Source organism: Aulonocara sp. 'chitande type north' Nkhata Bay, linkage group LG14, assembly GCF_057382095.1.
Source record: "Aulonocara sp. 'chitande type north' Nkhata Bay isolate Kocher_YH1m ecotype deep benthic linkage group LG14, A_spYH_male_GT1.1, whole genome shotgun sequence".
Classification (NCBI taxonomy): Eukaryota; Metazoa; Chordata; class Actinopteri; order Cichliformes; family Cichlidae; genus Aulonocara; species Aulonocara sp. 'chitande type north' Nkhata Bay.
The window spans coordinates 12,696,751-12,724,110 of NC_141357.1; the positions used below are offsets into that span (position 1 = coordinate 12,696,751).

A 27,360-nucleotide genomic window follows, 5' to 3' on the forward strand; every position below is an offset into this window, starting at 1 on the left:
CTGCTCATAGCCTGTACATAGCTTGTACACTCACTACAGCCTGTACATACTTAAAGCTATAGCATATTCATAATATACCTTCATACCGTGTACATTGTAACATACCCATAATAGACCCATATTTTGTACCCTCATACCTATAATAGTATAATAATATAATAATATCTATATATCTATATAATAATAATATTATATAATAATATATAATATATATAATATATAATATATAATATATAATATATATAATATATATATATAATATATAATATATAATAATAATAATAATATCTATATATCTATATTATTGCTAAAGCACTTTCTGGATGGATGCGAACTGCATTTCCTTGCCTTGTAATTGTGACATGTGCAATGACAATAAAGTTGAATTCTATTCTATTTTATTCTATTCTATTACCATTGAAAAAAATATCATGTTCTCCCTGTATTTAAATCTGAGAAATGATATGAGTGTTATGACAAGTGTTAGGTAAAGAAGGACATAGGGGAAGTAATGTCATACTTTACATTGACTATAGAGAATATGAGTTCTAGGAGTTGTAGATCTGCAGCAAAAATGAGTAGTTGTAAAAACTTGAAAACATAATTACAATTTAAATGGGTGGTTTCCCTGGTAAAATCTGTCCTCCTGGGAACAATGGATGTAGAGAAAAAGTTCCACAAAAGTACTTAGGAGAGTAGTTGTTACTAATGTAACTCTAGTTCTATGAGTAAGTTTGTGAAAGTGCAGACTTTTAACTTTAATTCAAGTAGTTTTACAAAAATGAAATATGCATTAACTGTTTAGGGAATCAAGGCCTTTATACATTAAAATTCCTGCAAATATTTTGTGTGTGCAAAATATATTTTGGACTCATATTCTTGATGCAGCCATTCACACGAACCACATAATTTATTTGCTTTTGCAGTATTCTTTGAGTCATCATATTATTTTCACTATGAGATGCTGTCTGATCAGTTGTGGAATGTTTGGCTGAATTTGAGCAGAACGTGTAGCCCTGACACTTTGCAGTTCATCCTGCAGCTTCTATCAGCGGTCACATCATCTATAAACACTAGTGACCTGCTTCCAGTGGGAGCACAGGCCCATACCACAACACTTCCTCTGCTATGTTTGACAGATGATGTGGTATGTTTCAGAACACAAGTCTTTTACCAAACTTTTCTCTTCCCATCATTCTGGTACAAGTTCATCTTCATGTTATCTGTTCAAAGATTATTTATTTTCCTTTACAGGACTGTGCAGGCTCTTCTATATGTTTTCTGGTAAAGCCTAATTTGGCCTTATTCTTGAACTAACTAACTAACTACTGATTTGCACATGTTGTAAACTGTATTTATGTTTATGAAAGAGTCTCTTGATTGTAGACTTTGATTATTCATGCAAATATATCATGTATATTGTATTTTTAATGCAGCCGTTCACACCGATCGGCTAATTTTACAGGATAAATTTGTAGCATTTATTTTTTCAGGCTGACCAATCAGACCACAACTGTGCTCTGGGTCAATTGGCTCTCTGAAATAATTTTTCTGCCTCCTCAGATGTGGTCTTAACTCTGCCAACAAGAGTTCAAACTCCTCCTCTCACATCCTGAAATATGTATAAAAGCAACTGTGATAAAACTTCAACTCCTGGATCAAACTATGAAATTCTCCCTGCTGCGGTTTTCTCCTGACAGGCACATGAACTCATATTTTCCATTTTTTCTGTTTGTTGTTTAGAAACATCAGGACCAGCTTATCATCACCTGATGTTGACTCCAAAAGCTGCTTTGAGAACCCTTTTGACTGGGTTTGCAGCATGTTTTAAAACATTATATTATTTGCGTTATAAAGCTTTTTCTAATCAGTATATTTCTGGATCTGATTTTAAATTGGTTAGATTTTAAGGATTTCCTTCTTAACCATGGAAATAATTCTGTGATCATCCACTTTAGTTGTCTTCTGTGGTCTTTCAGGTCTTTTGGTATCGCTCAGCTGCTCAACCAGACTGTTGATTTGGCAGCTGAAGGCTTTAATTTTGGTTGTTCAGCCTAATGACGGCCTCCTTTGTTTGTACTGCCATCTTTTTGGATTTGCTTACTGAGAGCTCCAGTAAGCAAATAACAAATACAAGATAATGGGCTTCACATGGCCATGCAACTGCCTCTCAATGAGTTACTGTTGAGACTGAAAATTGACTGTAATTCTTAAATAGTTATTGCGATTTTGTTATTTTAATCTGTTAAAGTGTTTTTTGTTCCACCCCTTGAATTATAAAAAACATAGAAAGAATTATCCAAAAACCAATCGACCTAACTGTGTGTAATGTGCACAAAAATAAAAACAGATTTGTACAAGACCAGCTGTGATGCAGCTTTAAGGGAGAGATCTGCACTGCATGAGGCCTTCAAATGAGAAACTAATGAAGCACATTAGCAAAACAAACACATGAAAACACACACAATCGAAAAAAGAAAATGTGAATCACCACCACGTGCACAGGGGACAGCAGTGGCTTTAGTTTCATGTGCAAAGGATGGATGCAATTATATGTCACCAGCAGCTCTTTGGAAAAAATAAGTTTCTCTGAAACCACTATTGTTTACTAGTTACTCTTCTTGCCAGTTTCACAAAGCTTTGTGCAGAACCTGCTATATGCTGTATGCTTTCTTCTTGTATAACCTACTACAGTTCAGTTTATCTCCATCTGTGTGAACCATCGTGCTGAACCTGTCAGTGTAAACACTGATCTAAAAAATGCTGCATACGTGGGGCTTCTTGGTCCCTGCTGAATCCTCAGACAGACCGAGGCTGTGCTGCTGCTGCTGCCAGGAGACCTGTTGTAAGAGACTGCAGAGGCTATAAATAGCTCAGCCCTGTCTTTCTCACAGGCACCACCCACTACATAACCCATGTGACACAACAGCAGCACAAAGCAAAACAGTTCAGCACCGCTGCACACTGAGCCACTGAGAGGGGAGTGGAACAACATGTACTGATGTAGGGCTCTTTAAAGAGAGAGAGCTGCTTTAATGACATCTCTTTGTCTGTAGAGACAGCATAACATTTTTATGCATGCATTTTAACATTAGTGAATTTAGGCTAAGGTGTCCTCTGAGCTTTATTGCCATGGTAACAACTAATGCTAACAATAAAAAGTGAATATTTGTCATTTCAACAATAATGTTGAACAACCTTTGAGAGGACAGTTTAAAGGCTTTTGGAAAGTTCATTTATTAAATGTGCTTCACTTGTACATGACATGTTGTTTCGGTCTCAAAGTGGAGATGACCGAAGCGTGCACCAGACAGAAGGGTCACTTCTTTTTGTATAGACACGTTTTAAGATATTCAGAAACATGTTTTGCACATCTGACGAACGTCTTTGTGCGCACTGCCCTTTGATCTGCTGTTCTGCCCTGATTGTATTCACCGTATTTTTGATTGATCCTCAGATGTCACGTGTCGCTATGATTAGCTGTGTGCCGCTCTACAGATCCTCAGCCTGTTGCTGTTGTTGTTGCTCAACACTCTCAGCTTACAGGATTTACTGACCTACAAAAGGGTTACTGCTGTTTTGGGCCTGCAGGTTTACAGTCCCTGCTGACTGTAAACAGAGCACACCTGTGGCCTGTCTGCACCTGACTGCAGCTGTGACCGTCACAGAGAGGGGATGCATTTCTGTAGCACACCTGTACACTTTGAAATTAAATAAATGTTTGAATCACCCTCAGCAGACACTTTATTAGATACACCTTGGTAGTAATAGAGACGTTTTTTGCCTTAATTCTTTGTTGCAAAAATTCAACAAGGTGCTGGAAACAGTCCTCAGGTTTTGGTTCATGTTGACATGATAGCATAAAAGAGTTGCTGCAAATCCATCATGTGAATCTCCCGTTCCATCACATCCCAAAAGTGTCTCTCTTGGATTGAGATCTGGTGACTGTGGAGGTTTATTTGAGTACAGTAAACTCACTCATCATCATCTGACCAGTGTTACATGGTGCATTATTATGCAAGAAGCAGCCATAAGAAGATGGTTTGACTGCGGCCATGAAGGAATTGACACGAGCAGCAACAGTACTCATGTAGGGTGTGATGTTTAAATGATGCTCAGTTGGTACTAAGGAGTCCCAAGTGTGCAAAGAAAATATCCTGACACCATTACACCACCAACCTGATCTGTTGGCACAATCCATGCTTTCAGGTCCTTTACACCAAACTGACCCTACCGTCCAAATGTTGAAGCAGAAATTCTGATCAGAACAATGTTTTTCCAATCTTCAGTTGTGCAGTTATGGTGAGCTGAATTGTGTCCTCAGTGTTCTCACCTTAGCCGACAGGATTGTGGTCTTCTGCTGCTGTGGCTCATCTGCTTTATGAAACATGTTGCATGTTCAGAAATGCTCTTCTGAATACCTTGGTTGTTATTCAAGCTGCTGTTGGCTTCCAATCAGCTTGACAATCTTCCTCTGACACCAAAAGGATATTTTTACACAGTGAACTGCCGCTTACTGGATATTTGGTTGGAAAAGGAGACCTTTAGGTCTCTATAAACAATAGAGATGGGTGTGTGGGAAAATCCCAGCAGATCAGCAGCTTCTGAAAGACTCAGACTTTAACTATAGTGTTGTGATTAAAAGTTGCAAGCAGGGTTTATAACTCAGACATTACCAGCAGAGTTAATGATGATCTGCTGCTGTGAGGTGGTATTGTTTGTATTTTGTTTCTTCCTCAGTGGCAATCAGCTGTACTGCAGTTAGGAGCATTTAAGGCTCTTATGAGGAGACACGTTTGATCCTGGAGCAGCCCAGATTGGGGATTTATGTAATCTCAGCACAGTGGTTTTAGATTACACCGATTCATTTACTCACAAGTCCCGCAGCGCCTCCAACCATATCTCGGTGCGGTGGGGGAGGGTGTGGCTCAGGCTGATTCATTAGCAGTTTTTCCTCTTTTGTCTTTCATTGGCCAGAAAATCTAGGCAAAGGTGAGTGCCAACAAAGCACTTTAAAAAATACTCGAGTCAATCCTTTTACTGGAAAACAGTCCAACCCAACCCCTGCTCCTGAAAAAGAAAAATCAATTAGCTGCATTAGGATTTCAAATCTGATCCAACGCACATGAAGGGGTTATTGCTTCTGTAAAAGATGGTTATTGAGCCTACACCCGCTGCACCCTCCCACCACTGCGCTCTCATGCACATAAGGATGCCATTGTTTGCACTTGTCTGCACGTCGTCTCCACCAGCTATTCACTTATTTCTTGGAAATCCTCAAAATCTGCCCAGCGACCACCGCGTTATCAGGTAAAAGGATTAACGGAGCAAAGACTAAAGTAATTTATCAATCAGTGACTGTTGTGCAACGTTGACGTCTTCCAAGAATACTAACATTTCTCAAAACTGTGCTCTTTACAGGCTTTGGTTTGTTCCCCAGAACTAAGATCCAACGAGGGAAAGAAGGAGACGCAGTCACGCCATGGTCTGTATTAATGAGCTGAAATATTTATTTTTAAAAACTGAAAAAATAAAAACAAACCCACCAACATAGTTTTAGTATATTATACAAAGACATATTTCAATGTTGCTATGTGAGTATCTGTTTCTCTCTGACTACAGTGTGAGGCAGTTTGAAAGGCTGGCTGAGCTGGTAGGACTAAACAGACATGAACCAGAGAGAGAGCCAAAGAGGGAGAGAGAGGTTAATAAAAAGGTAATTTGGGCAAAAATAAAATAAAATAAAATAAAACCCAAAATATCACTCGAGGTGCAATCCAGTCTTTCAAGACACTTGGAAAAAAAAAATCCATACAAAGAAAATGCTTCTTTCTTTTATGGAGGTTTTCTTCTTCTACTGAAGTCAGCTACCAGATGTGTTGTCCAGATGTGGAAGAAGTGACAGACTACAGCTAAAAATCATTTAGTACAAAAAGACCTGGACTCAATAGCACTGCAGATAATACTTCTTATTATTATTGGCAAATACTATTCGACCAGCAGCTGTTAAATTACCCAGTGTCACAACCTTTTAGAGATATGCAGCTGAAGCGGAGCGTCCAAAACTAAAGTACGTTAAGACACAGAGAGACAAACCCCCACCACCACCAACCGCGGGTCATCGAATAGAAAGAAGGTAAGTAACGTGTTGAGGGTTGAAGATAAACGCCTGCTCGTCTCAGGTTTCAGAGTCCAGAGCCAAACGGCAGCTCGTCGGGTTCAGCAGGAAGTTAGGAAACTAACTGTTTTGTTTAAGTTAAACCGAATCCTTAAAAGCAAGCAAAATATTATTTCCAACAACAGGAGGCTTGTAGTTTATGTCCACAGCTACTTGGTCTTTAGGAAGCTATTGAAAAAACACTGCAGTTTGCTTTCGTCCCAGACCCCGTGATCCCTCTGTCACTCAGAGAAGGAATTCAGGGAAAATAACGGCAGTCGGTCCCCCGCTGTGCGTGGCGAGAGGCTGGGTCACGTGATCAAACCGGGCCGATCTAAAGGTTTGTGCAGCGGGAATGGCCTCGAGTCCTCGTTTAAGTCTGACTTCAAGAAAGGTCAAAGTTCTCATGGATATTTCTTCTCCTGCTGATTTATTGGGCTAAGCTTGTGACGAGACAGCAGAGGAGGGTCTCTGTCTTTACTGAACCGAGGAGCAAAACTTGTGTTTTGATGAAGAGAAAAAGACATCAGAACGAGCTCTATATTTAAAAAAAATAACGATAATAAAGAGGGCTGCCTCTCGCTACCCTGTTCCCCAGTTTAACCAGTATAAGAAGGAAAATCTGAAAAATCAGACCCATGTTATTAGTGTTTTCAGCAAACCTGCTCATCTAAACCTTCCCCTGATGCACGGCTACCTCCAATGATGTAGCATGAGGTAGTTCACAGGGACCGTGTGTGTGTGTGTGTGTGTGTGCTACTTTGCAACCCAACCCTCCTGCACATGGACCGTTCTATTTGAGCGCTTATTAAAATAAAGACCAAAAATCAGGGGTGTGTCTATGTGTGTGGGAGGGGTCGGTGTTTAAGTTAACAGTCATGGTCGTTACAATGGTGAGGAGGTGAAAGGCAGAAAGTCCAGCGAAGCGGACTCAATAAGGTGAGAACTCACAGTGAGAAAAAAAGAAGCGTCTCGGGCTCCCGCGGTTTCACGCGCAGGACAAAAACATCTGTTTTTAAATGGGAGAGCACGCCGTCTATGTTACGGAGACACGAATGTGGGCTGGGTGGACTCATCTCCCCCCTCCGTCCTGCTCCTCAGAGTTCGGCCTTTGTGCGGTGCGTCCCGGGATGACGAGTAGAACTTGTGCAGCGAGGAGGGAAACGACAATAAGAGACCTCGCCGCTGAGTTTTCCCAACACAGTCCAGGAGGAGGAGCGGGGGGGAAGGCCGCGAAGCCGGGCTGTGGGTCGTCTTTCACACCGTTCCTCGTGTGCACGTGTTCGTCCCTCCGATACCACTAACACCCCCACCCATCCTCCGCTGTTGCTGAGCCCTTGGTGCTGTCCTTTATGGAAGCTTCGGGACATGGGTGGAGAAGCGGGTTTAGAAAAGAAGCACCTTTTCATTTGGCTTGGATAACAGACAAACAAATAATAATTAAAAAAATAACAAGGGAGAAGAAAGGCTGAAAAGTGTGTCTATAAATAGAAAGAGGCAGACAGAAGCCGGTCTTCTGGGTTGAGGAGGAGTGGGGTGACGACACCGGTGGCGGGGATCAGCCTGTGCCTGTGGAGGACGAGGAGGAGACAGATTTTAAGTGTTTTTGTTGCTACGGTTTTTTTAAAACCGTGCATAAATTGTAACGCAGGTGCCCACCCTCTTCATCCTCGCCCCAGCCTTCTGCTACGCCGGCCAGTTCGTAATGCTTCTTCCTCAGCTCGCCGAGACGCTCTCGCTCCTTCTGCAGACGGGTCTCCAGCTCCAGAACCAGGACCTGTGGAGACGCCGACACGTTCACAGGACTGTTAATCACTTTCCCCTCTCAAATCCTGGAAAACGAAAAACTATAAACAGATCGGCTCGAAGCTGAACAAACAAGGGAGAAGACGACCTTTCATCGAGCAACAGCTGATGATTTATTACATTTAAAACTGTAACGCAGCCACAGCTGCCAGCGTGGGTTTATGGGTGTCACGGTGTGATACAGATACAGCTGTTTAACTTTTCTCAAACACGGAAAATCCAACTGTCATCCAGGCTGAATTATGTCAGGCTCGTGTGTTTGTGTGTGAGTGAGAGAAAACCTTCTAAACAACCAGATGAAAGCTGTTGTTTAAACAGGTCTGACTTAAACTAAAACACACATCTTAAAATAGGAGCCCTGTGTGCGTTTCCAACAATGAGCTGTGTGTGTGTGTCTGTGTGTGTGAGAGAAGGTTCAGAGCTTCCCGTGTTTTTCTTTCAGTGTGGGTGAAGCAAAGCCACAACACAGACTCAAGTGTTCACATGAACCTTGGCTTCACTCACGATGAAAAACGAACCTTCAGAGTCTCGGATCGGCACGCCTACCCGAGCGGCTCGCTCGTTAAAAATAAGACTTTGTGATTATTTTGGGGCCAAAAGGGAGAGACTATTTTTACTCCACGTCCAATGAAAGGCACCTTGTGAAAAGCTTCTCGGATGAAGTTACGGTCACCTCCTGATTTAATTAAGACTGTCGGCTGCTCGCTCACCTGTGCATCCATCTCCTGTCGCTTGATCTGGGTGAGAGTCATGCTGGAGAAGTCCATAGTGTCTAGAAAAGACCGGCATAAATATTTTGTGGTTGTTTGGTTTTTTTTCCTTTCTTTTTTAAGGTATCAGGAAATAGGAAACTAAAACTCACCTGTCTCTTCAATCTGGGACTTCCCAGACTTAGTGGAGGCCACGACGGCCGCGGTGGCCTGTGTGACGCCGCGGGACGCCTGCTGCAGGCGGTGCAGCTTGGCGCTGTCTTTGTCTGCTTTTACCTGCAGAAGGAGAGCAGCAATAATGCGAGAGACGTGAAATCTTTAACATCTTTCCCTAGAGTTAACTGCTAAAGTAACGTTTTCAGCTTTCTCAAAAAAGCTCAACTTCTTTGCTCACCTTGGAAGCAGCCACGAGCTGTGCTGTGCTGGCAGCAATTTCATGTGAGCACACCATCAGCTCCTCAAACTTCCCTTTGCCCTGAACCACCAGGTCAGCAGCATCCCTGCAACAACAACACAGTGCAAAACAAACTCAAGGGAAGCTCTGATTTTAATTTAAAGCTAGAAAGGAAGTGGAAACAGAGTTTTTATACACTGGAGATTTTTATAGTGTTAACGCGGCTAGCATCTTAAACCAAAGCACACATAGAAACAACGAAAACGACTCCTTAAAACATAAACTATACCCCACATCAGGGTAAGTGTTTATAGCATAACATTTACATAACATTAGATAACAGCCATCATTACTACAGGACATGAACAAAACTGTTAAGTTTGTCCACCTGTGGTTGAAATTCAAAGGTTTTTTTAAATATAGTTTTACTGGTTTCTTGTATTTGGCAATTCCACTTGTTGAAAATACAGCACTTTAAGCAGAGAGCGCAGCTCATCCTGGGGAACACTGACTCAGCTAACAGAGTCTGTACCAACGCCACATCTAGGAGGTTGCTTGGATGCCTGAACAATTTCACTTTGCTCCTTTTCTGCTTTGAACGACTGCCCGACCTAATCCCATCTCTAAGTGTGCGCCCTGGAACGCTTCAGAGGAAGCAGTCTGCATCTGCGATGTCATCTTCCCTGTCACTAGCCAGAGCTCCTGGGCATCACGCTCAGAAGAAACTAAAACTTTGTAAATAACCTCACAAGCCTTAAAGTGTTCGCTTTATCAATCTTCTTCTAAAAAAAAAAAAAAGTCTCCTCTTTGCTCATCATCATCATCATCAACAACTTTCCCACAGCAAGCACTCAGCCTTCAAGCACTTTAATACTTTGCTGTGAGGAAGACTCACAGAGGAGAGGAAGGCTACTTACACCATGACTGTAGCGCCCCATCCCACCGCTTTGGAGGCAGAGATCAGACCCTCGGTCCAGCGTGAGTTCTTGGCATAAAATTCCTTCATGGAGGCTGCCCCCTGGTGGACAAACACCAAACATGTTTAAATTAGATGTTAGATATTGAGTTTATTTAAACTATGCTAAAATACCAGTAACATAAAGCTGCAGTGTGACTCACCCTTCCACTCTCCACGATGTCCCTTTGCAGATCTTTGGAAGACAAAATAAGCTCCTTGATGGCCTGCATGAGCTCTGTGCAGGAGGCCAAGATCCTGCAGAGGGCGACAGAGCAGAAGACAATCACTGCCTGCAGCTCTCCAGCTCAAGCAAGCCTGATGTAGCTCAGAAGCTGTACCTGCAGATAACTTGAACGCAGCTTGTAGCGATAGCTAATGCACGACTGATGCACCACTGACCCAAATCCTCAGTGCAGTTTGTGTGTTTTGTTTTGGTTACAGCTGTAGTGGCTGTTTGTTCCTCTGCATGATCATCTCCCACAGCAGCTACAGATTAAACACTTTTTTCCTTTTTTACATGAATAATTAAGTCACCCTGAGAGTTAAGAGAAAGTTTAATTAGCTTAATTTGCACACAGAGTTAATACACAGCCTGGATGAATACCAGAGAAACCTAATCAACCCGATCTTTTTTTATTGTGGGTCCGACAAACGGCCGACGTTTATTTAATGAGGCTGAAAAGACAGAATACTGCATTGAAGACAAGTGTCAGGCTGGCTTCAAATGTCAAGCTTTGGTTTTGTGGTTGAATTTATGAAACTCTTCACACATCAGCACTCAGCAGGTGACTATCCGACATCTCGCGGTTGATGAAAACCATCTCCCTTTCCTTTCCCGCTTCATTTCCTCAGATTGCGCACATCAGAATACAAACAGATACCTGCAGGCTTGTGTCTGTGTTATTTATTCAAAATGAGATGGAGGAGTTCGCCGCTCTCTTAGGAACACTCGCCTCTGCCAAGGAGGCAAAACGCCACCAAAAAACACAACATTTGCACATTTTTGGTAATGTTTGTATGCGTGTGTGTCATTCTGACACTTTGTAGTGGTGTAGAGTGAGGTCATGTTAACAATCCATTAAAATTTAGCTCACATCTTCAAAGTTCACTTAAACATTTATTGGTGGAAAATTAACAAAAAGCCTCCAATTTAGAAACTATGATTCTTACAAGTGTGGGGTGTATCGTCAACGTATTGTGTCACATTTGACCTCTGACCTCTCCATCAAAATGTGTTATATCTATAAAGAAAGTATTTTCAGGAAATATACTGTAGTATCATGTTATATAGTGACTTCTAGTTATTTACAGCACTATTCCCTTGAAGGTAAACACTGCTTTGGTGAAGGTTTGTGGAGAGCTTCTTGTTGTTGAAGAAGATGCTGAGTTAGTTTTTGGAGATGACTCAACTTCTTCTAAAGTTCAAAAGCATTTTGCTGCTGTGCAGGAAAGAGAAACCAAAACAAAACCACCGGAAGTTAAAAAGCTTGAGGTTGAAGTTTGTTTCTAATTAGAGGTAAAATGTGGCGTTGTTGTCTGTGCTATGTTTGGCAGGTCTATATCAGAGCTTCAGTGCACTGTGTGACTGTTTGCTTTAGGAGGAGGGTGCTGCCTGGTTAGAGCGAGGACATTACATGACTCTGAACTCATTTAAAGGTCGCTGAATGTCCGCTCGTCCGAGTTTTACGCTGTTGCATGAGTGTAGAAAGGCTCACGGTTGCAGCTGCTTTAAAAGCCAGACAGTCAGTTATCTTTGGAAACCCACATTTAACTAAAAATGATGTTATAGGAAAAAGATAATCTGCTCAGCTTCCGTGCGGTGCCCCCCCTCCAAAAAAAACAAGTCCTAATCTGAGCATTACCTCTCGTTGACCTCCATCTTGATTCCTGTATCAACTGCTCGAGAATTGTTGAGCATTTCCTGTTGGCGCGCACAGAGGAGCATAAGGGGGGGAGAAGAGTGAGAGGTTAATACTGCTGCAAAGTCAAACAGGGGACAATGTTTTCACACTGGACACTCGCACAAACACCTGGTGCCTGATGACCAAAGTTAAACACCCCTCCCAAACACACTTATGCACCTCTATCCTGGCAGCGGCTGATTCCACAGCGGCAGAAGTGGCAGCCATTTCCTGCTCCACGAGGTCTCCCAGCTCCCCCTGCTGCAGCTCCAAACCCTGAGGACGCAATTTCTGAAATAGCGGAAAGTCAAGTATTCACATTAAGGGAGAAATTAGCCATCGTATCACAAAGCGGCTGCGGAGACAGAGCGACTCTTTATCTCTACCCACCTCTGCCGTGGCCAGGACGGCCTCCAGAGCTGCCTTCAGCTTGCCGCTGTCCGCTGCAGCGAGGCCGTCCTGCTGCTTCATCAGTCCCAGCAGAGCCAAAGCTTCAGCCCCGCACACCTTCACACTCTCTGACAGGGCTGACACACAAAAAGGGGCAGGAAGGATGCACGGGTTATAAATCCACAAACACACACACTAAGTGTTTGAGCTACCAGATTTATACTCTGAACTCTGGGATATGACTGTGCCACAAGCAGCTGAAGCTGGAGTGTTAATTAAACCGATATCTCCTCAGACGTGTCAACCGCTGCAGACGAACACTCTGACAGGAGGAAGCCAAAATATAACTCTGCAGCACCTGACAGCCAGATGATTTGCTCTAAACCAGGGGTGTCAAACTCATTTTAGTTCAGGGGCCACATGGAGAAAAGTCTATTCTCAAGTGGGCCGGACTGGTAAAATCATTGTATATATAACTTAAAAACAACAACTTCAGATTGTTTTCTTTGTTTTAATACGATCAACATAAAAATAAATCTAGAGCCTGTGGACAGTATGTTCAAAATAGTACAGGCACAACATAGCTAATAATCATAAAACATCAAGTTATTTGAAAATTCTGAGGACAAAGAACACACAAACACACAGTGCCTCAGTGATTCACAGACGTATATCACAGATCACAGAACTACATCAGGGAGTCTCATGCAGCACTTTCAGTGGGGTTGCATAGTTTATTTGACTCCTGATACCTGGCATCTTTTAGCTTTCACCAGCTCATCAATATCAGGCTTCACATCCTGAGCGTCAGCTAACTTCAGGATGTGCTCTTTACAGAGAAAACTTGCTCACAAAGATACACAACAGTTTTGCAGCGAGGGCTGTCAAGTTGGGGTAACCTGGCAAGAGATCCTGATAGAATGTGTTCAAGCCACCTGCGGCAAATTTGCCCTTCAAATCCGAGTCACACTGCAAGTCTATTATTTCAAGTTGGATCCGGACGGGCAGATCAAAGGGATTCACGGTGAACGGCGAGCAAAAAACTTTGAAGTCTTTCTCCAGTTCACCAAAAATCTGAAATCGTTGCTCAAACTAGTAACAGTCCCGTTATTTTATCTTTAAACCGCTTCATATCTGCCACATCGTGCACACATTTTTCAGACAGGGGAAGTGAGCTGCGTCTCCCACAATAACAGCTTCAACTTGAAAGAACGCATGCTGTCATAATACTGCGTGACAACTTTGTTGCGTCCTTGCAGCTGTTTGTTCAAGTTATTCAGGTGCTCTGTAACATCCACCATAAATGCAAGGTCCTGCATCCATTCTGCGGAATGAAATTCTAACACTGGTTTGCCCTTTTCTTCCATAAACCGTTTAACAACAATTTCTCCTCGTAAATCAAAGAAACGCCTCAGCACAGCACCTCGGCTCAACCATCTTACCTCAGTGTGGTATGGCAGGCCATAGATGTGGTCTTTCTCTCTGAGAAGACTGTCAAACTGACGGTGATTGAGGCTTCTGGATCGGATGAAATTAACAGTTTGGATGACCACCTTCATGACGTTATCCATTTTCAGTGACTTGCAACACAAAGCCTCCTGGTGCAAAATACAGTGAAAAGTCCAAAAATCACGTCCTCCATTTGCAGATTGCACTTTATCTCTGAACTTTTTTTACAACGCCTGCCTTGAAAAGCGCTATATAAATCCAATCCATTATTTCTTCCCGATCGTTGAGGGCGCACCATCTGTAGCCAGGCTGACAGCGCGGGACCAGTCCACTCCGACCCTGTCCAGCGCAATGAGCAATGAGGTAGCTAGCTTTCACTGCAGCATCACTGATGTCTGTGAGTAAACACAGACTGCTGTTTCTTCAGACCCGCCAACAGTTCATTCACCTTCTCTCTTCTCCGCTGCCCTTGAAAGTTGTCATATTTGTCGGCATGAAGACTCACATAGTGGCGACGGAGGTTATATTCTTTCAGCACTGCAACATGCTGGGAACACACCAAACATACAGCTTTCCCATTCACTCCCGTGAATAAATAGGAGGATGACCATTTTTCTTGGAACACTCTGCATCCACTTTTCTCTTTTTTGACAGAGACATATTGGGGCAATAAGGGTGCCAAAGCACATCAGGTTTAAATTTCGTGGGCAAAACAAAGTAGCTCACAATTGCTATTGCGCCATCCAATGGACACGATTGGAACAGCAGTTTCTTTATTGAAAAATTGATGCTCATTTTTATACTTTACAAAATCATCTCATGGGCCAGATTAAACCCGTTTGCGGGCCTGATCCGGCCCGCGGGCCGTACGTTCGACACCCCTGCTCTAAACTGTAAACAGGCTCCACAGGCAATGTATGGAAGCACACACACCGAGTCAAAGCTAAGTGCTCCTCATTGATCCTTAGCCTCTGCAGCCTGTGGTTTTGACCCAGTGTTTAGGTTTTGTTTTTTTCTTTTGTTGCAGTAAAATAAGTGCTGGCCAGAACTCTATTATATTTGGGCATGTTTAGACTTGCCATCTCCCCGAGGGCGAAAACATTACATCTGCATGAAGTCAGCACTTTTGTTCTATTCTGGCCTGTTTTGGCTCACATTCTGTATTTAAAACACGACTAAAGAACTATTTGCGACTGCAATGTGAGTGTCCCGCCACACGATAAACAGACATACACTTAATGGTCACTTTATTAGGTACAGCTGTTCAAAAGCGCAAGTTAACGCATATCTAAATCATCAATGGACTTATGTGTGCAGACATGGTCAACATGAAGAACGGGGTAAAGAAGTAAGCTGTGGCTAAGAGGAGAGGGCAGCTGTCACTAGCTAGATCCATTTTCACACAGCTTTTCAGTGTCAGTGTTGTGGAAGGAGAAATATCAAACAGTTAGCATGAAGTTAGCTCGCTAGAAACTAGCGAGCTAACTTCATTGATGTAGCATGTTCTGGGAGATTTCTGAACAAATTAAAACGTACAGCTCTGCTACCACTTCTAACATAAATGAAGGCCGAAAACTAAACAGCAATGACTTCTGTAGGGTTACTGAAGTTGGGCTAGCTGGTATATAATGATGTGCTACGTGATCGCTAGCGACACAGCTATGTTACCATAAGATTAGCACAGTGAAACCAGTGGATGAACGCTAACTTTTTCCCACTCGATAGAAGTTGGAGCAGCTGCGAGAGAATTCAACATTAATGAATCAATGGTACGGAAAAGAGGAAGCAAGAATATTGAGTAAAGTTTGACTTATCTGACTGTTTTGTTTCGCTTAATGCACCTTATGTATGAAAACAGGCCCGTTATCGACAGTGAGCCTTTCGGCCCGAAAAATACGGTATACCCAGTGTCCTGCACTTAAACATTCATTTAATATCACGTACACATATACACATACCCCCAAGAAGACACTGAGAAAAAATAAAGAATAACATTGAGACTGTCTCTTTGCCATAAGTCATTGTTGATTTTGTGTCTTCACTCTCCATCCCCTGCCAAGCTGCACCTGTGATTCTGCGGCTGCTCGCTGATGAGCTGACAGATAAGTAAATCTTTTCTTGGATCTTATCCTCTGCATCCAACATCATGGTTGTAAACCGCCATGAGTCTCCCATCAACGTCAAACTTATAGACTTTGGCCTCGCATGTCCTGCGTCTGCAGTGATGCCTGGTGACCGTGTGGAGACGGTTGGTTATAGTGCACCTGAAGTTATGCTTGGCCTTCCTTACAATGAAGCAAGTGACATGTGGTCTCTGGGGCTGGTGGCTGTGGAGCCTGTACAGGCGTGCCACTCTACCCTGGAAATGAAGACTATGATGTTTTGAAATTCATCATAGAGACTCAGGGTCAGCCACCAGATCATGTTCTAGACTCTGGCGTGTACACTGAAGACTATTTCATTGAAGACAACGACAACCAACAGCGCTGGACATTTAAGACTGACCAGCAATTTCAGTACGAGACAGGATATGAGTCCCTGGAGACAAGATACATCAAACTGACGCGTCTCGATGACCTCGAACAAGTTATGATGTTTAGAAGAGGACCTGAAAATGGCCAACGTTTGTTTGTAAGCTTAATTAAACAAATGTTGGCCTTGGATGCACACCAGCGCATAACACCGTCGGAGGTTCTCCGGCATCCCTTTTTCAACCCTAAGAGTTCCCCTTGCATTGACATTAGTGCCGAAAGACCACAAAACCCTGTGGTCTTTCAGCACCCTTCAAACTTGAAATGCAAGAGATCAGAGAAAATCAACTGCAGTTTCCAAAACTCGGTTGAATTTTCAGCAAGTATTCGTACACACGTCAGCCAGCCCATCCTTCAGCTCAGATGAGCTTGAAATAGTTGAAGGGAGCATTTTGGGAAACCACTACAAGGTAGAGGCTTTCCTCGGAGAAGGGGGCTTTGGTATTGTAGCCAAATGCCGTGATACCAAAACCAACCAAGCTGTGGCTATTAAGGTGAACAAGAACCGCACTGATATTCTGCAACAGGCAAAAAAGGAAATTTTCATCCTGGAGCAGCTGAGAAGGTTGGATCCAGATGCCGCCAACATTGTTAAATGGAACGGCTTTTTCCTTGACAGAGAGCGGGTTTGCCTGAAATTTGAACTCCTAGATCAATGCCTGTGGACTACATAGGGGACCCGAATAACCGGTGTCTCCCCATAAGCGAAGTCAGGCCAATTTTAGGTCAACTCACAAATGCTCTGTCCCACCTGGGTTCTTTGGGAATAGTGCACGCTGACCTCAAACCTGGAAACATCATGGTTGTAAACCGCTATGAGTCTCCAGTCAAAGTCAGACTTATAGAGTTTGGCCTCGCATGTCCTGCGTCTGCAGTGATGCCTGGTGACCGTGTGGGGACAGTTGGTTATAGTGCACCTGAGGTTATGCTTGGCCTTCCTTATAATGAAGCATGTGACATGTGGTCTCTGGGGCTGGTGGCTGTGGAGCTCGGTACAGGCGTGCCACTCTACCCTGGAAAAAAATATGATGTTTTGAAATTCATCATAGAGACTCAGGGTCAGCCACCAGATCATGTTCTCGATCCTGGCGTGTACACTGAAGACTATTTCACAAAAGACAACTACAACTACAACCAACAGCGCTGGACATTTAAGACCAGCCAACAATTTAAATATGAGACAGGATATGAATCTTTGGAGACAAGATACATAAAACTTAAACGTCTGGATGACCTCGAACAAATAATGATGTTTAGACGAGGACCCGAAGATGGCCAACGCTTATTTGTCATCCTAATTAAAGAGATGTTGGCCTTGGATGCACACCAGTGGATAACACCCTCTCAGGTTCTACGGCATCCCTTTTTCAGCCCTGGCCTCTACAACAGGTTCCCAAGTATCAACACTGAAAGACCATACAGAGTCAATCTCCAGCATGGCATCTTCCACCCTGGACCAAAGTGATAAAAACACAAACTGGGGTTGGAAAAGGATATTAACAGCAAATTACACTGGAAATATTAGTTAAGCTGCTCCAATAATTATCACTTTGGCTTTTTTTTTTTAAATTTTCACTCCCCCCACCCCAACCAGTCGTGACAGAGGGCTGTCCCTTCCTGAGCCTGGTTCTGTCGAAGGTTTCTTCCTTTTTAAAGGGAGTTTTTCCTTCCCACTGTCGCTAAATGCTTGCTCATAGGGAATCTTCTGATTGCTGGGGTGGCCAAAACTCTAGGGGAACTAGCAATTCCAATATTCAAAGCAGAGCAGCGGACACCTTACCATCACATCAGTCCCTTAATCTGACCTAAAACACCATGTTTACAGAAATAAATTCCATACAAATTGGAAATAAATTGTTGTTTTTGATTGTTTATAAATATATAGTGCTACCCTTCAGCCTCCTAGTAGACATACCTGTGTTATAAATGTGAAACGCCTCCAATTTTCAGAAAAGTTGACCTCTGACCTTGAAGTCAAGGTCACTGAGATTTAAGCTTCACAGAGATTTTCAGTAGATGCAACCATGGTATTGATTTGAAAAATCGACACAGTCACAAACTTGGATGTCCACAGCACCTCGCCATATACCAAAGATTAAGAGGTGTTTTTTTCTAGGTTTTTATAAAGATTACAAAACACAAATAACAAAAATGTCAACGCTATTTTGATGTTGTCTAATTTAGTGCAAAAAACAAAACAAACCCAAAAATTAATAAATAAAATAAATATATATTACATACATATATATATGTATATACTACATACTATAAAACATTTTAGTGGTTCACAATGGGGTCAATGAACAGAATGAAGGAAGTGAGTCATTTTTATATGACAATGGTGTGAAAAATCATTTTTTTGTATTTGTTTGTCACACTTAAACATTTCAGATCATCAAACAATAAATTTTTTTAATGTATAAAGAAAAAATCCTTTAACTGTCCAGTTTTCTTGATGTTATTATGCTTCTACCACTGGTTTGTCATTAATAAATCAGACTTTGATTGCTGCAGCAGAAAAAAGACGAATAGAAAATGGTGCAGATTTACACTTTACCTGAAACAGAGCAAAAGTGCTCTTTACATAGGTTAATGAATATTAACTAATATAGGCTAGATATTTGGACATTACTAGCTTCATTTGGGCCTTCTGAGCCATTAGTCCTCTGGCTTATTGGAATCTTGACTGTCTCCAGTTAGTCCAGAATGCTGCTGCAAGGTTTTTAACTAAGACACGAAAAAGAGAGCACGTTACACCAGTTTTATGTTCATTACACTGGTTTCCAGTACATTTTAGAATTCATTTTAAAATCTTGGTACTGACTTTTAAAGCTTTGAATTGTGATGCCCCTTTCTACATTTCTGATCTTTTAGAACCCCACGCTCCCTCTCGCAGCCTGAGATCATCTAATCAAAGGCTGTTGGTAGTTCCACAAACACGTTTTAAGACCAGAGGAGATTTTTTTTAGAGCAGTGGCCCCCAGGTTGTGGAATGCTCTCCCTCCATCGTTACGTCGCCTTGAATGTATTTATTCTTTATAAAGCAGCTTAAGGCTCATTTATTTAGATTGGCTTTTAATTAGATTTGATGATGATTTCACATCACTAAGCAGACAGTGACTTCACTGTACTCAGATGACCTCTACAGTCAACAGACCTCCATCCAATACAGCACCTTTGGGATGTGGTGGAACGAGAGATTCACAAATCTGCAGCAGCTGTATGATGCTGTCATGTCAAATCTCTGTAGGTTGTTTTCTGCACCTTATTTAAAGCATGCCATGAGGAATTAAGGCTGTTTTGAAGCAAAAAACAGGTCCAACCCAGTATTAGCAAGGTGTACGTAATAAAGTGACCAGTGAGTGTAAGGATCAGAACAGTTCAGATAAGTAAGGAAATGAAAATCTCCATAAACTGAAATCATCTCTCTGTACCTCTCACAGAGAACAATCTTACCGTCAGCCTGCTCCACAGGCACCATGTGGGAGGTGGCACTACCCTGAACTATGGTGTCGCCCACCAGGTGGCCAGACTGGGTCACTGCACGCACCAGCTCAGACACACCTGCACAAAACAGCAGAAAAAAGAAAGTAAAAATTATCACAAATATTCATCAGCTTTATTTAACAGCATTAACACAGCGTGATTTTAAAAGATAACAAATTACAAACAAATAACTAATTTTTTTCTTTCACATTCTGTTTCGTCTCACCCGTGTTGTCAGCCAGGAAGGCCACTCTGGTAGAATTTAATCTCTCCATACACTCTAAGGAGGCTTGACACCTGGATGCAAGGTAGTCTGCAGAGATGGAGCGACACACTTGATGAGCGCATGCACACGAACACGCTGCTACACAAAGAGGTGATGTTCACAGTTGCACTGCACAGAATCCACACGTCAGATTCTGACCTGCCGAGCTGGTGCAGCTGATGTGCGCCGGGTCGTCTATCTGAGCCAGACTGTCCTGGATGATCTTCTCCGCCTCCTCCACGGCGCCCTGCAGGCTGGCCCAACGAGCCGCTGCCAGCTGGCTCTCTAACGCCTGCTCCCTGCTCTCCTGTGGACAAACGCACACAGTCAAACTTACAAACATCGCAATCTGCACACTCAGAGCCGCTCGCGTCTCCCACGTGCTCGATTTAAAGTGACTAAAATTAAGAAGTTTACAAGGGGAGATGTTTGAATTCATCACCTTCTCATTGAGTTGGTTCTGCAGGGTTTCAGCACTCTTCACCCTGCTCTCTCTTTCAGTCACCAGCGAGCTTTGGACCCGCTCTAGCTCCTCCCCCCGGGCCGCAAGCTCCGCCTCCACCTTCGACAACGACTGGACCAGCTCGGCTTTCTCCGACTCCAACGCTGCCAGCTGAGTGCCGAGCACCTCGCTCGACTGTGTCGAGGAAATAAAACATGGAGGGATTACGAAACAAAAACAATGAAGTGAGAAGAACAACAGAAGGAAACGATTTGGATGGTCAGGATAATTCACAGCTGTCGGGATCAGGAAGAGCTCTGACCTCACTATAAAAACCCAAACACACACACAAAAAAACCCCACTTCATCTTTAACCACAATAACCATGTTGTCTCAGACCCCAGAGCTTTGGGGTTGACCTTTAAATAAAGGAACTCTGGGAATTTGTGGTTTTGTAATGTAGCTACATCCTCCTGTCTTTGGAGGAGAGCAGTGGAACTTGAGCTGAGTGCCTGCCCTTTTATTTGCAGGTAGATAGTGAAGTGTAAAAGCAGGAAAAGGTGAAAGACTTACAGCCTGGGTGCCGGCAGGTCCGACAGACAGAGGAGGAAATGAAGAAGAAACAGAACTGTTAGGCTTTTTAAAGCTGCGGTGTGAGAGCTGCTCATCGGGGAGAAGGAAAAATAAAGTGACAAGAGCGATAAAATGTGGGCTGTGGGAGCGAAAAGAACTGGAGAGAGGCGGAGGAGGACAGAAAGAGTGATGGAGTTGATAAGTGGATGCTGCAAAGAATAGGAAGTCAGGAGTGGGAGGCTGAGAGACGGATGAAAGGCACAGGGAACAGAGCATGTGCAGAGAAACGGTACAGTCGTCGGGGATCCTGAGGGTTAACAGCATGATTCAGGGATTTATTTATTTATTTATGTTTAAATTACGCTTATCCCGTTATGAATTTTCCTGTAAATGATCTCGTTAGCTCCAGCTTTTTTTCTCCCCTCTGAAACATCCGTAGTTAAGATCCTGGAATGAAATGCTGCACTAATGTAAGGGACTAAATATCCGTGTTTCCATAAGCAGTTAATGTTTGTGCAAGATTTTTACCGCTCTCATCTCTCGCTCTCTCTTTGTTTTCTGCAACTTTTTCTATTCAGCTCAGCAATGACAAAAAAAAACAACAAACAAACCGAGAGGCGAATAAGAAAAGAAACGAGGCGGTGAGGGGGAAAAAATGAATACATAACAATTGCTTCTGTTTAAATTTCTCCACTGTGAAAATCGTTTTATTCAATCGCTGATGTCAAACAAACGAATTAGCATATCAATTCTAACACAAGCTGCGCTTTGAGCCTCTGAAGCGGTTCGCGTACAGGAACAGTCGTGATTAAGAGAGGAGACGATGAAAAAGAAATGGAGGGCGTGGATGATGGACGGGGACGGAGTGTGTTTTTATGGAGCGCGATTGTGACAGAAAAGCGGTTATTTATCTTTGAGTCATTGTCCGGGATGTGTTGTTACCATTTAAAAGTACTGTGTAAAAGTGTTGAGCATCCCTCATTTGTTTAATTCCAACAAGCTTTGCTATGAGCACCTTTATTAGAGATAAGCCTCGTTTTCCCCTGACAGCTCTGTGGGTCAAACCGGAACCAGCGTCTGATGAAAAACTGACAAACTTTCAGAAAGCCTGGAGAATTATTGCTTTAGATCACTTTACAAATGCCAAGAAAGCCTGACTCCTTCGAAGAAAAATCTGCAGATCTGAGGCTTGGTGTGCTCCAGGATCACAGGAGGATACCAGCTGTATTTAACTTTGTCCCTTCTCTGCTGCCAAGCTAGAGAGTGACTGAGATCATTTAATAATTGATGATTAGAATAAGAGTGTGTGGTGTCAGCGCCCCATTATAAGACTTTATACATAAAGATCACACAGGTCACCCATGTCATTAATCTTTTCGCACACTCTTGTGTTAGTTGGTGTTTTTATAGATTAATGTTAAAGGGCAGGGAGCGGGCTATAAATTAGTTTTGTAAGTTTTCACAGCAACTCCGGGATCTGGATTTAGGATCTGAGCGAAGAAAGGAGAGGAGAGGGAGACCTGCTGCGAAGAGGCCACGCTGGTCTTCAGGGAGTCCAGCTCTGCCCGGCTTGAGACCAGCTCTCTCTGGAGCTCCTGAAGATGCTCGAGCTGCTCCCGCTCCTGAGCAAGAAAAGCCCAAATTAAACTTCAGACATCTTAAAAACAACAGCCTGTTTGGTCACTTTGCGGCAGAAAAATCCAACTTTACCAAACTCTGCACACCATTTGGAGCGAAACCGTACTGCTTTCCGTACACGTTTGGCAGTGATGACCAAACCAGCCTCGTTCTCACCTGTCTGTCCGCCGCCTCCTGAGCGGCCTTCACCTTCTCCTGCATCTCTTTCCTCACCGCCTCCACTTCATCCTGTGCCGCCCGAGCTACCGTCATCTGCCGGGTCACCTCTGCGTTCTGCATACAGACACACAAAGAAACACTTGTAATTCAGACAGCAGATCCTCAGCTTGACAGAAATAAAGGACACGAGGAGGCCACTGCGATCTAAGGATCTCATGAAGTAGAGGGTCTCACCTTTCTCAGCAGGTCTGCGTGGCTCTGAACCAGCTCGGTGTACTTCTCCTTCAGCTTGGTGTAGCGCTGCTCGTTGGCCTGAGCTTTTCCTGGTAAAAGTCGCGTGAACACATACAGAGAGACACACACACAGCAGGTGAAGCGGCTATGTCAGATGACCATGACCAAAAATTCGACTCGCTGACTGAGTAGATAATGTGCCGGTGTAGAATAAACAAAGCCTTACTCTCAATCTCCGTTAGGCTTCTCTGCTCCTTCTCCGTGTCCTCCCTGACCCTCCGCAGGTCGTCCAGTTCGGCCTTCAGGAACTCGCTCTCTCCCACAGCCTGTAGCCTCAGGTGGCTCTGCTCGGCAAGCTCCGCCTCCAGCTCGTTGACTCGCCCCCGCAGAGCCTGGCACAACCGGCCGCTCTGGCGACGGACAGGAGAGAGGGGGAAAAGGTCATACGTTTTGTGAGGATGCTGCTCGGATAAAGTTAGGAAAAAAGCTGCTGTTTTTACCTCCAGTCTGAAAGACTCCAGCTCCTCTTTGAGGGCCTGGATCTCCCTCGTCAGCTGCTCGATCAGCCGGTCTCTGTCATTAACATCACAGATAAAAATGAATCTAATCTGATCTTACAAGATTGTTGTTAACATAAGCAAAACTTTAGCTATTTGGGGTACGATGGCACACGTGTGTCCTGGACTGTTAGAAATACTTGGCAATATTTGTCATCTCTGCTGCTCTACATAAAACTGGAGAACAAGATTCACACGGTACCATTCAGGCACCAGAGACATGTTTACGCAGCGCTTGGGCAATTTTATATACAATAAGTGTTTATTCATGTCACTCTGCTCCTGTAATGACACTCACTTGTCATCCTTGCGCATGCCGTTCTGACTGTTGAAGTTGAACGGGTCGATAGCAGCCGAGGTGCCAAACAGGTCGTCGAATTTTGTCTCCACAGGAGCCTGAAAAGGATAAACACACAAATCACATAGCAACCTAAAGTGAAACATGTCACCACTTTTTTTTTACTTTGATAATTATGATAGCTCATGAAAATCCAGTATCTCTTGTATTTAGAACATTTCCTTTACAGTTTGTGTTTGTACAGTTTGGATTGTAATTTACTCAGAGTGTCTGATGGGCTAGTTCAGTACACGCAAGCACAATCATGGGGAGAACTGCTGACTTGACAGCGGCCCAGATGATCATCACTGACATCCTCAACAAGCAGGCACAGAAAGAGCCTGCAGAGAAGGAGCTGACTGAGGCTGTGGTCAGAGCACCACACGCTCAGACATCTTCAGGAAACCGATCCATTCCTAAAATGAAACCACTTGTCAACCAGAGACAGCACTGAAAATGTTTTACCTGGACTAAGGACATCTGCTGTGGTTCAAAGTATCTTTCCAGATAAAAGTAAATTGTGTATTTCATTTGGAAATCAAGGCTCTAGAGTCCAGTGTGAGATTTCTGCAGTCTGGGATGATGTTGAGCGCTGTGTCACCTGCTGCTGTTGGAGGTGTTTGATCCAAAGTCAACACAGCTGTCTACCAAGAGATTTTAGAGCACTTTATGGAGAAGCCGACTTCACACGTGCCCACGGTTTGTCGACCTTTTCATTAGTGCACTCGATCGACCTGCCTGAACTGAACCGTACTTGGAGGTATTGTCAAGAGGAAGATGAGAAACACCAGAGCTAAAAATACTGACAAGCTGAAAGCTTCTGTCAAACCCTCAGTAACACTTCAGCAGTGCAACGAGCTGATCACGTCCATGTCATACCAATAATTTGCACCAAACTGTTTAAGGTTGGACCTTAAACAGTAAAACCTTTTTTTTTTTTTTTTTTTTAAATTGATCTTATTAAATATTCCAATAAGCTGAGACACTGGATTTCATGTGCATCTGAAAAACAACATAATTAATACTATACAAACCAGAGGAAATGCTTAGATAGACGACACATTTAAATATAAATCTATGCGATGCGGCAGAACAGCTCTACTGGATCCTATACGAGTTCACAGATGTTCCTAATAATTTGGCTGGACAAACAGATGGGCCAAATTTAAGAAGACAGCATCCAGAGCTGCTTATCTGGTTACCGGCAGTACGGGGACGTCCGTGTCCACCAGGTCGTCCGTTTCCACTACGTGCTCTGACTCCGGGGACGACGACTCGGCGGGGATCACGACCACGGGGCTGATGTGCTCCGACAGAGCAGATGCACGCAGGAAGTTTGGAGGGTTCTGCGACAATCAGAAAGGCACGAGGTTATTCTTTGTATAATGTCCTGGTTTCGTCAGGTTCATCACAGTGGAATCTATTTGCCTACATTTTCATGAAAGCGTGACATCACATTTCATTTTCAGTTGTGAAAAACGATGGGATTCAACAACAAAGATAAAAGCTTTGAACTGAAACTTTTACACGTTTAGGTGTGGTTTAAATGCGCGTAAGTCCTCACCTCAGGCAACTGTGGGATTTGAATCAGCCTCTTAAAATACTGCAGGTTACTGGAGCGATAAAACAGACTCTTTAGCCTGAAAGCAAAAAGGGGAGAGATATAAAAATGAAAAAGAGGAAACGGGAAAACCTCACTGAGAAAAGCAGACAGAGCAAAAAGGTCTGACACTAAAAATTCATTCAGCACGGTAACAAGAGCTCAGAGAAACTGTGACCAACTCTGTGTGTGTGTGTGTGTGTGTGTGTGTGTGTGTGTGTGTGTGTGTGTGTGTGTGTGTGTGTGTGTGTGTGTGTGAGACACTGAAAGTGAACTTCATACTTCTTGAACTGTTCCTGGAAGCGATCTCTGTGGCCCTGGAGAGTGTCAGCTGGAAGGCCTGCGTGCACACAAAGACAAGTGGCCAGGAATTACTTACAGACAGGTAGATCAGGATACTTTAAAACATGTCTGACTGCATACACATACGGGGGGATTTGATTAAGAATACTTCAGAACTGCAAATTTCCACATCTACCTTTCCAGAGAGTAAGAAAAAGGCTTTTTGAAACTGAGCTGCTGGTTAATTTTTTTTTCCCAGTGAGGCTTTGAAAATTTTCATGAGCCCGAGGGGTTCTGAGGAATCCATCAATTCAGAGAGGAGAAACGCATCTCTCAATCTTTGAAGATAACTGTCAGAGATTTTAAGTATGCACACATCTGAGGAATATTAAGAGCCAAAGGTAAGGCTAGAAATCCTACAGCTAAACCCAGTGCAGTTCAGGAGACACAGGGCTTCATCAGCTTGTACTTAAGTGGTGCTTACGAGTGAGACCTTGAATACAAGCCCATACTACAGTATTTATTCGTCTGTGATTTTACTATTGTAGGCAAAATGATGATGTCAAATATTTGAGGTATAGTAATGTTCAAAAGTGTCGAGCCGCCCCACATTTCTTTATACTTTTCTTGGAAAAGGTGCAGTGACTTATTGAAGCGGGCAAACAAAACTGCATTGGGAGTGTGTTTGGGATGATTATCATGCTGAAAGTTGAAAGTGATGCCAGTAGACGGATCAACTGAAGGTCCAGATGCATCACTCAGGTCCTGTGTCAGGTCTTTTTCCTATTTCTTAAAGATGTGACTTTCAGATGCTGTTTATCTGCTGTAGATAGTTTTTTTAGTCTTTCCCTTTCTTCTTTTGTCCTGCATCTGTTCAGTTTCCTCAAATTTGTTTAAGGACACATTGCACACCACGCTGAGATATGCCAAGTTTCAGACTAATAGCTTTTTGAGAATTGCCTTGTTGGTGCAAAAATGCTATTTTGTGGAAATTGTTACCAGCAGTCTGTCACAAAAATGTTTACAAAGTGTGTAAAGACATTGGGTCTTTGTTAGGTTGTCTGTTACGTGTAGACACAACACTGGTCCATCCACTGATCATTCGACTGCACTTGAATGAGTCACAAGTTAGTGTTAAATGGCTTAAGCACATCTGTGCTTTAGACAGATGTGATGGCAATGACTACTATTTACCTTTAGCAACAAATTACAGAAGCATGAAAAAAAATGGCAGTTTTGTTCATCGCTAGCTGCAGACCTAATGTTGCTGTTGTGTTTGTTGACCAGTTTTGAACATTAAAAACAATTAACATTAAAATAAAAATACAATTATGATTGAAACTGGTCAACAAACACAGTGAGACTAAGTCTTAACCACATCTGATTAAGCCGAGGATTTGCTCTCATAAGCTAAGGTCAGAAAACCATAAACAACATATAGGATTTTTAAAAAAAAAGTTTCAGAGTAAGGCCCGTGTTTATTTTCCTGCA

The 27,360-nt window shown here is 43.0% G+C and overlaps 1 protein-coding gene and 1 pseudogene across 2 annotated transcripts in view; one reads left to right on the forward strand and one right to left on the reverse strand.

The window, feature by feature from the left end:
* Window positions 1-5,485: 5,485 nt before the first annotated feature.
* hip1 (huntingtin interacting protein 1) overlaps window positions 5,486-27,360 on the reverse strand; it is a 51,196-nt gene continuing 29,321 nt past the window's right edge. For both annotated transcript variants that reach the window (XM_086261011.1, XM_086261012.1), the window contains exons 9-31: window positions 25,870-25,927; window positions 25,552-25,627; window positions 25,190-25,333; window positions 23,949-24,046; window positions 23,594-23,666; window positions 23,320-23,503; window positions 23,094-23,182; window positions 22,857-22,973; window positions 22,583-22,684; window positions 20,490-20,684; window positions 20,207-20,354; window positions 20,009-20,095; window positions 19,753-19,860; window positions 12,317-12,453; window positions 12,107-12,217; window positions 11,888-11,946; window positions 10,187-10,280; window positions 9,985-10,085; window positions 9,068-9,173; window positions 8,826-8,949; window positions 8,674-8,735; window positions 7,817-7,934; window positions 5,486-7,726 (exon numbers count right to left, since the gene is read on the reverse strand). In XM_086261011.1, the coding sequence (XP_086117137.1) occupies window positions 7,716-7,726; window positions 7,817-7,934; window positions 8,674-8,735; window positions 8,826-8,949; window positions 9,068-9,173; window positions 9,985-10,085; window positions 10,187-10,280; window positions 11,888-11,946; window positions 12,107-12,217; window positions 12,317-12,453; window positions 19,753-19,860; window positions 20,009-20,095; window positions 20,207-20,354; window positions 20,490-20,684; window positions 22,583-22,684; window positions 22,857-22,973; window positions 23,094-23,182; window positions 23,320-23,503; window positions 23,594-23,666; window positions 23,949-24,046; window positions 25,190-25,333; window positions 25,552-25,627; window positions 25,870-25,927 (2,402 nt within the window). In that variant the 3' untranslated portion in view covers window positions 5,486-7,715. The remainder of the gene's footprint in view (window positions 7,727-7,816; window positions 7,935-8,673; window positions 8,736-8,825; window positions 8,950-9,067; window positions 9,174-9,984; window positions 10,086-10,186; window positions 10,281-11,887; window positions 11,947-12,106; window positions 12,218-12,316; window positions 12,454-19,752; window positions 19,861-20,008; window positions 20,096-20,206; window positions 20,355-20,489; window positions 20,685-22,582; window positions 22,685-22,856; window positions 22,974-23,093; window positions 23,183-23,319; window positions 23,504-23,593; window positions 23,667-23,948; window positions 24,047-25,189; window positions 25,334-25,551; window positions 25,628-25,869; window positions 25,928-27,360) is intronic.
* Window positions 16,038-18,010, forward strand: LOC147314240 (homeodomain-interacting protein kinase 1-like; annotated as a pseudogene).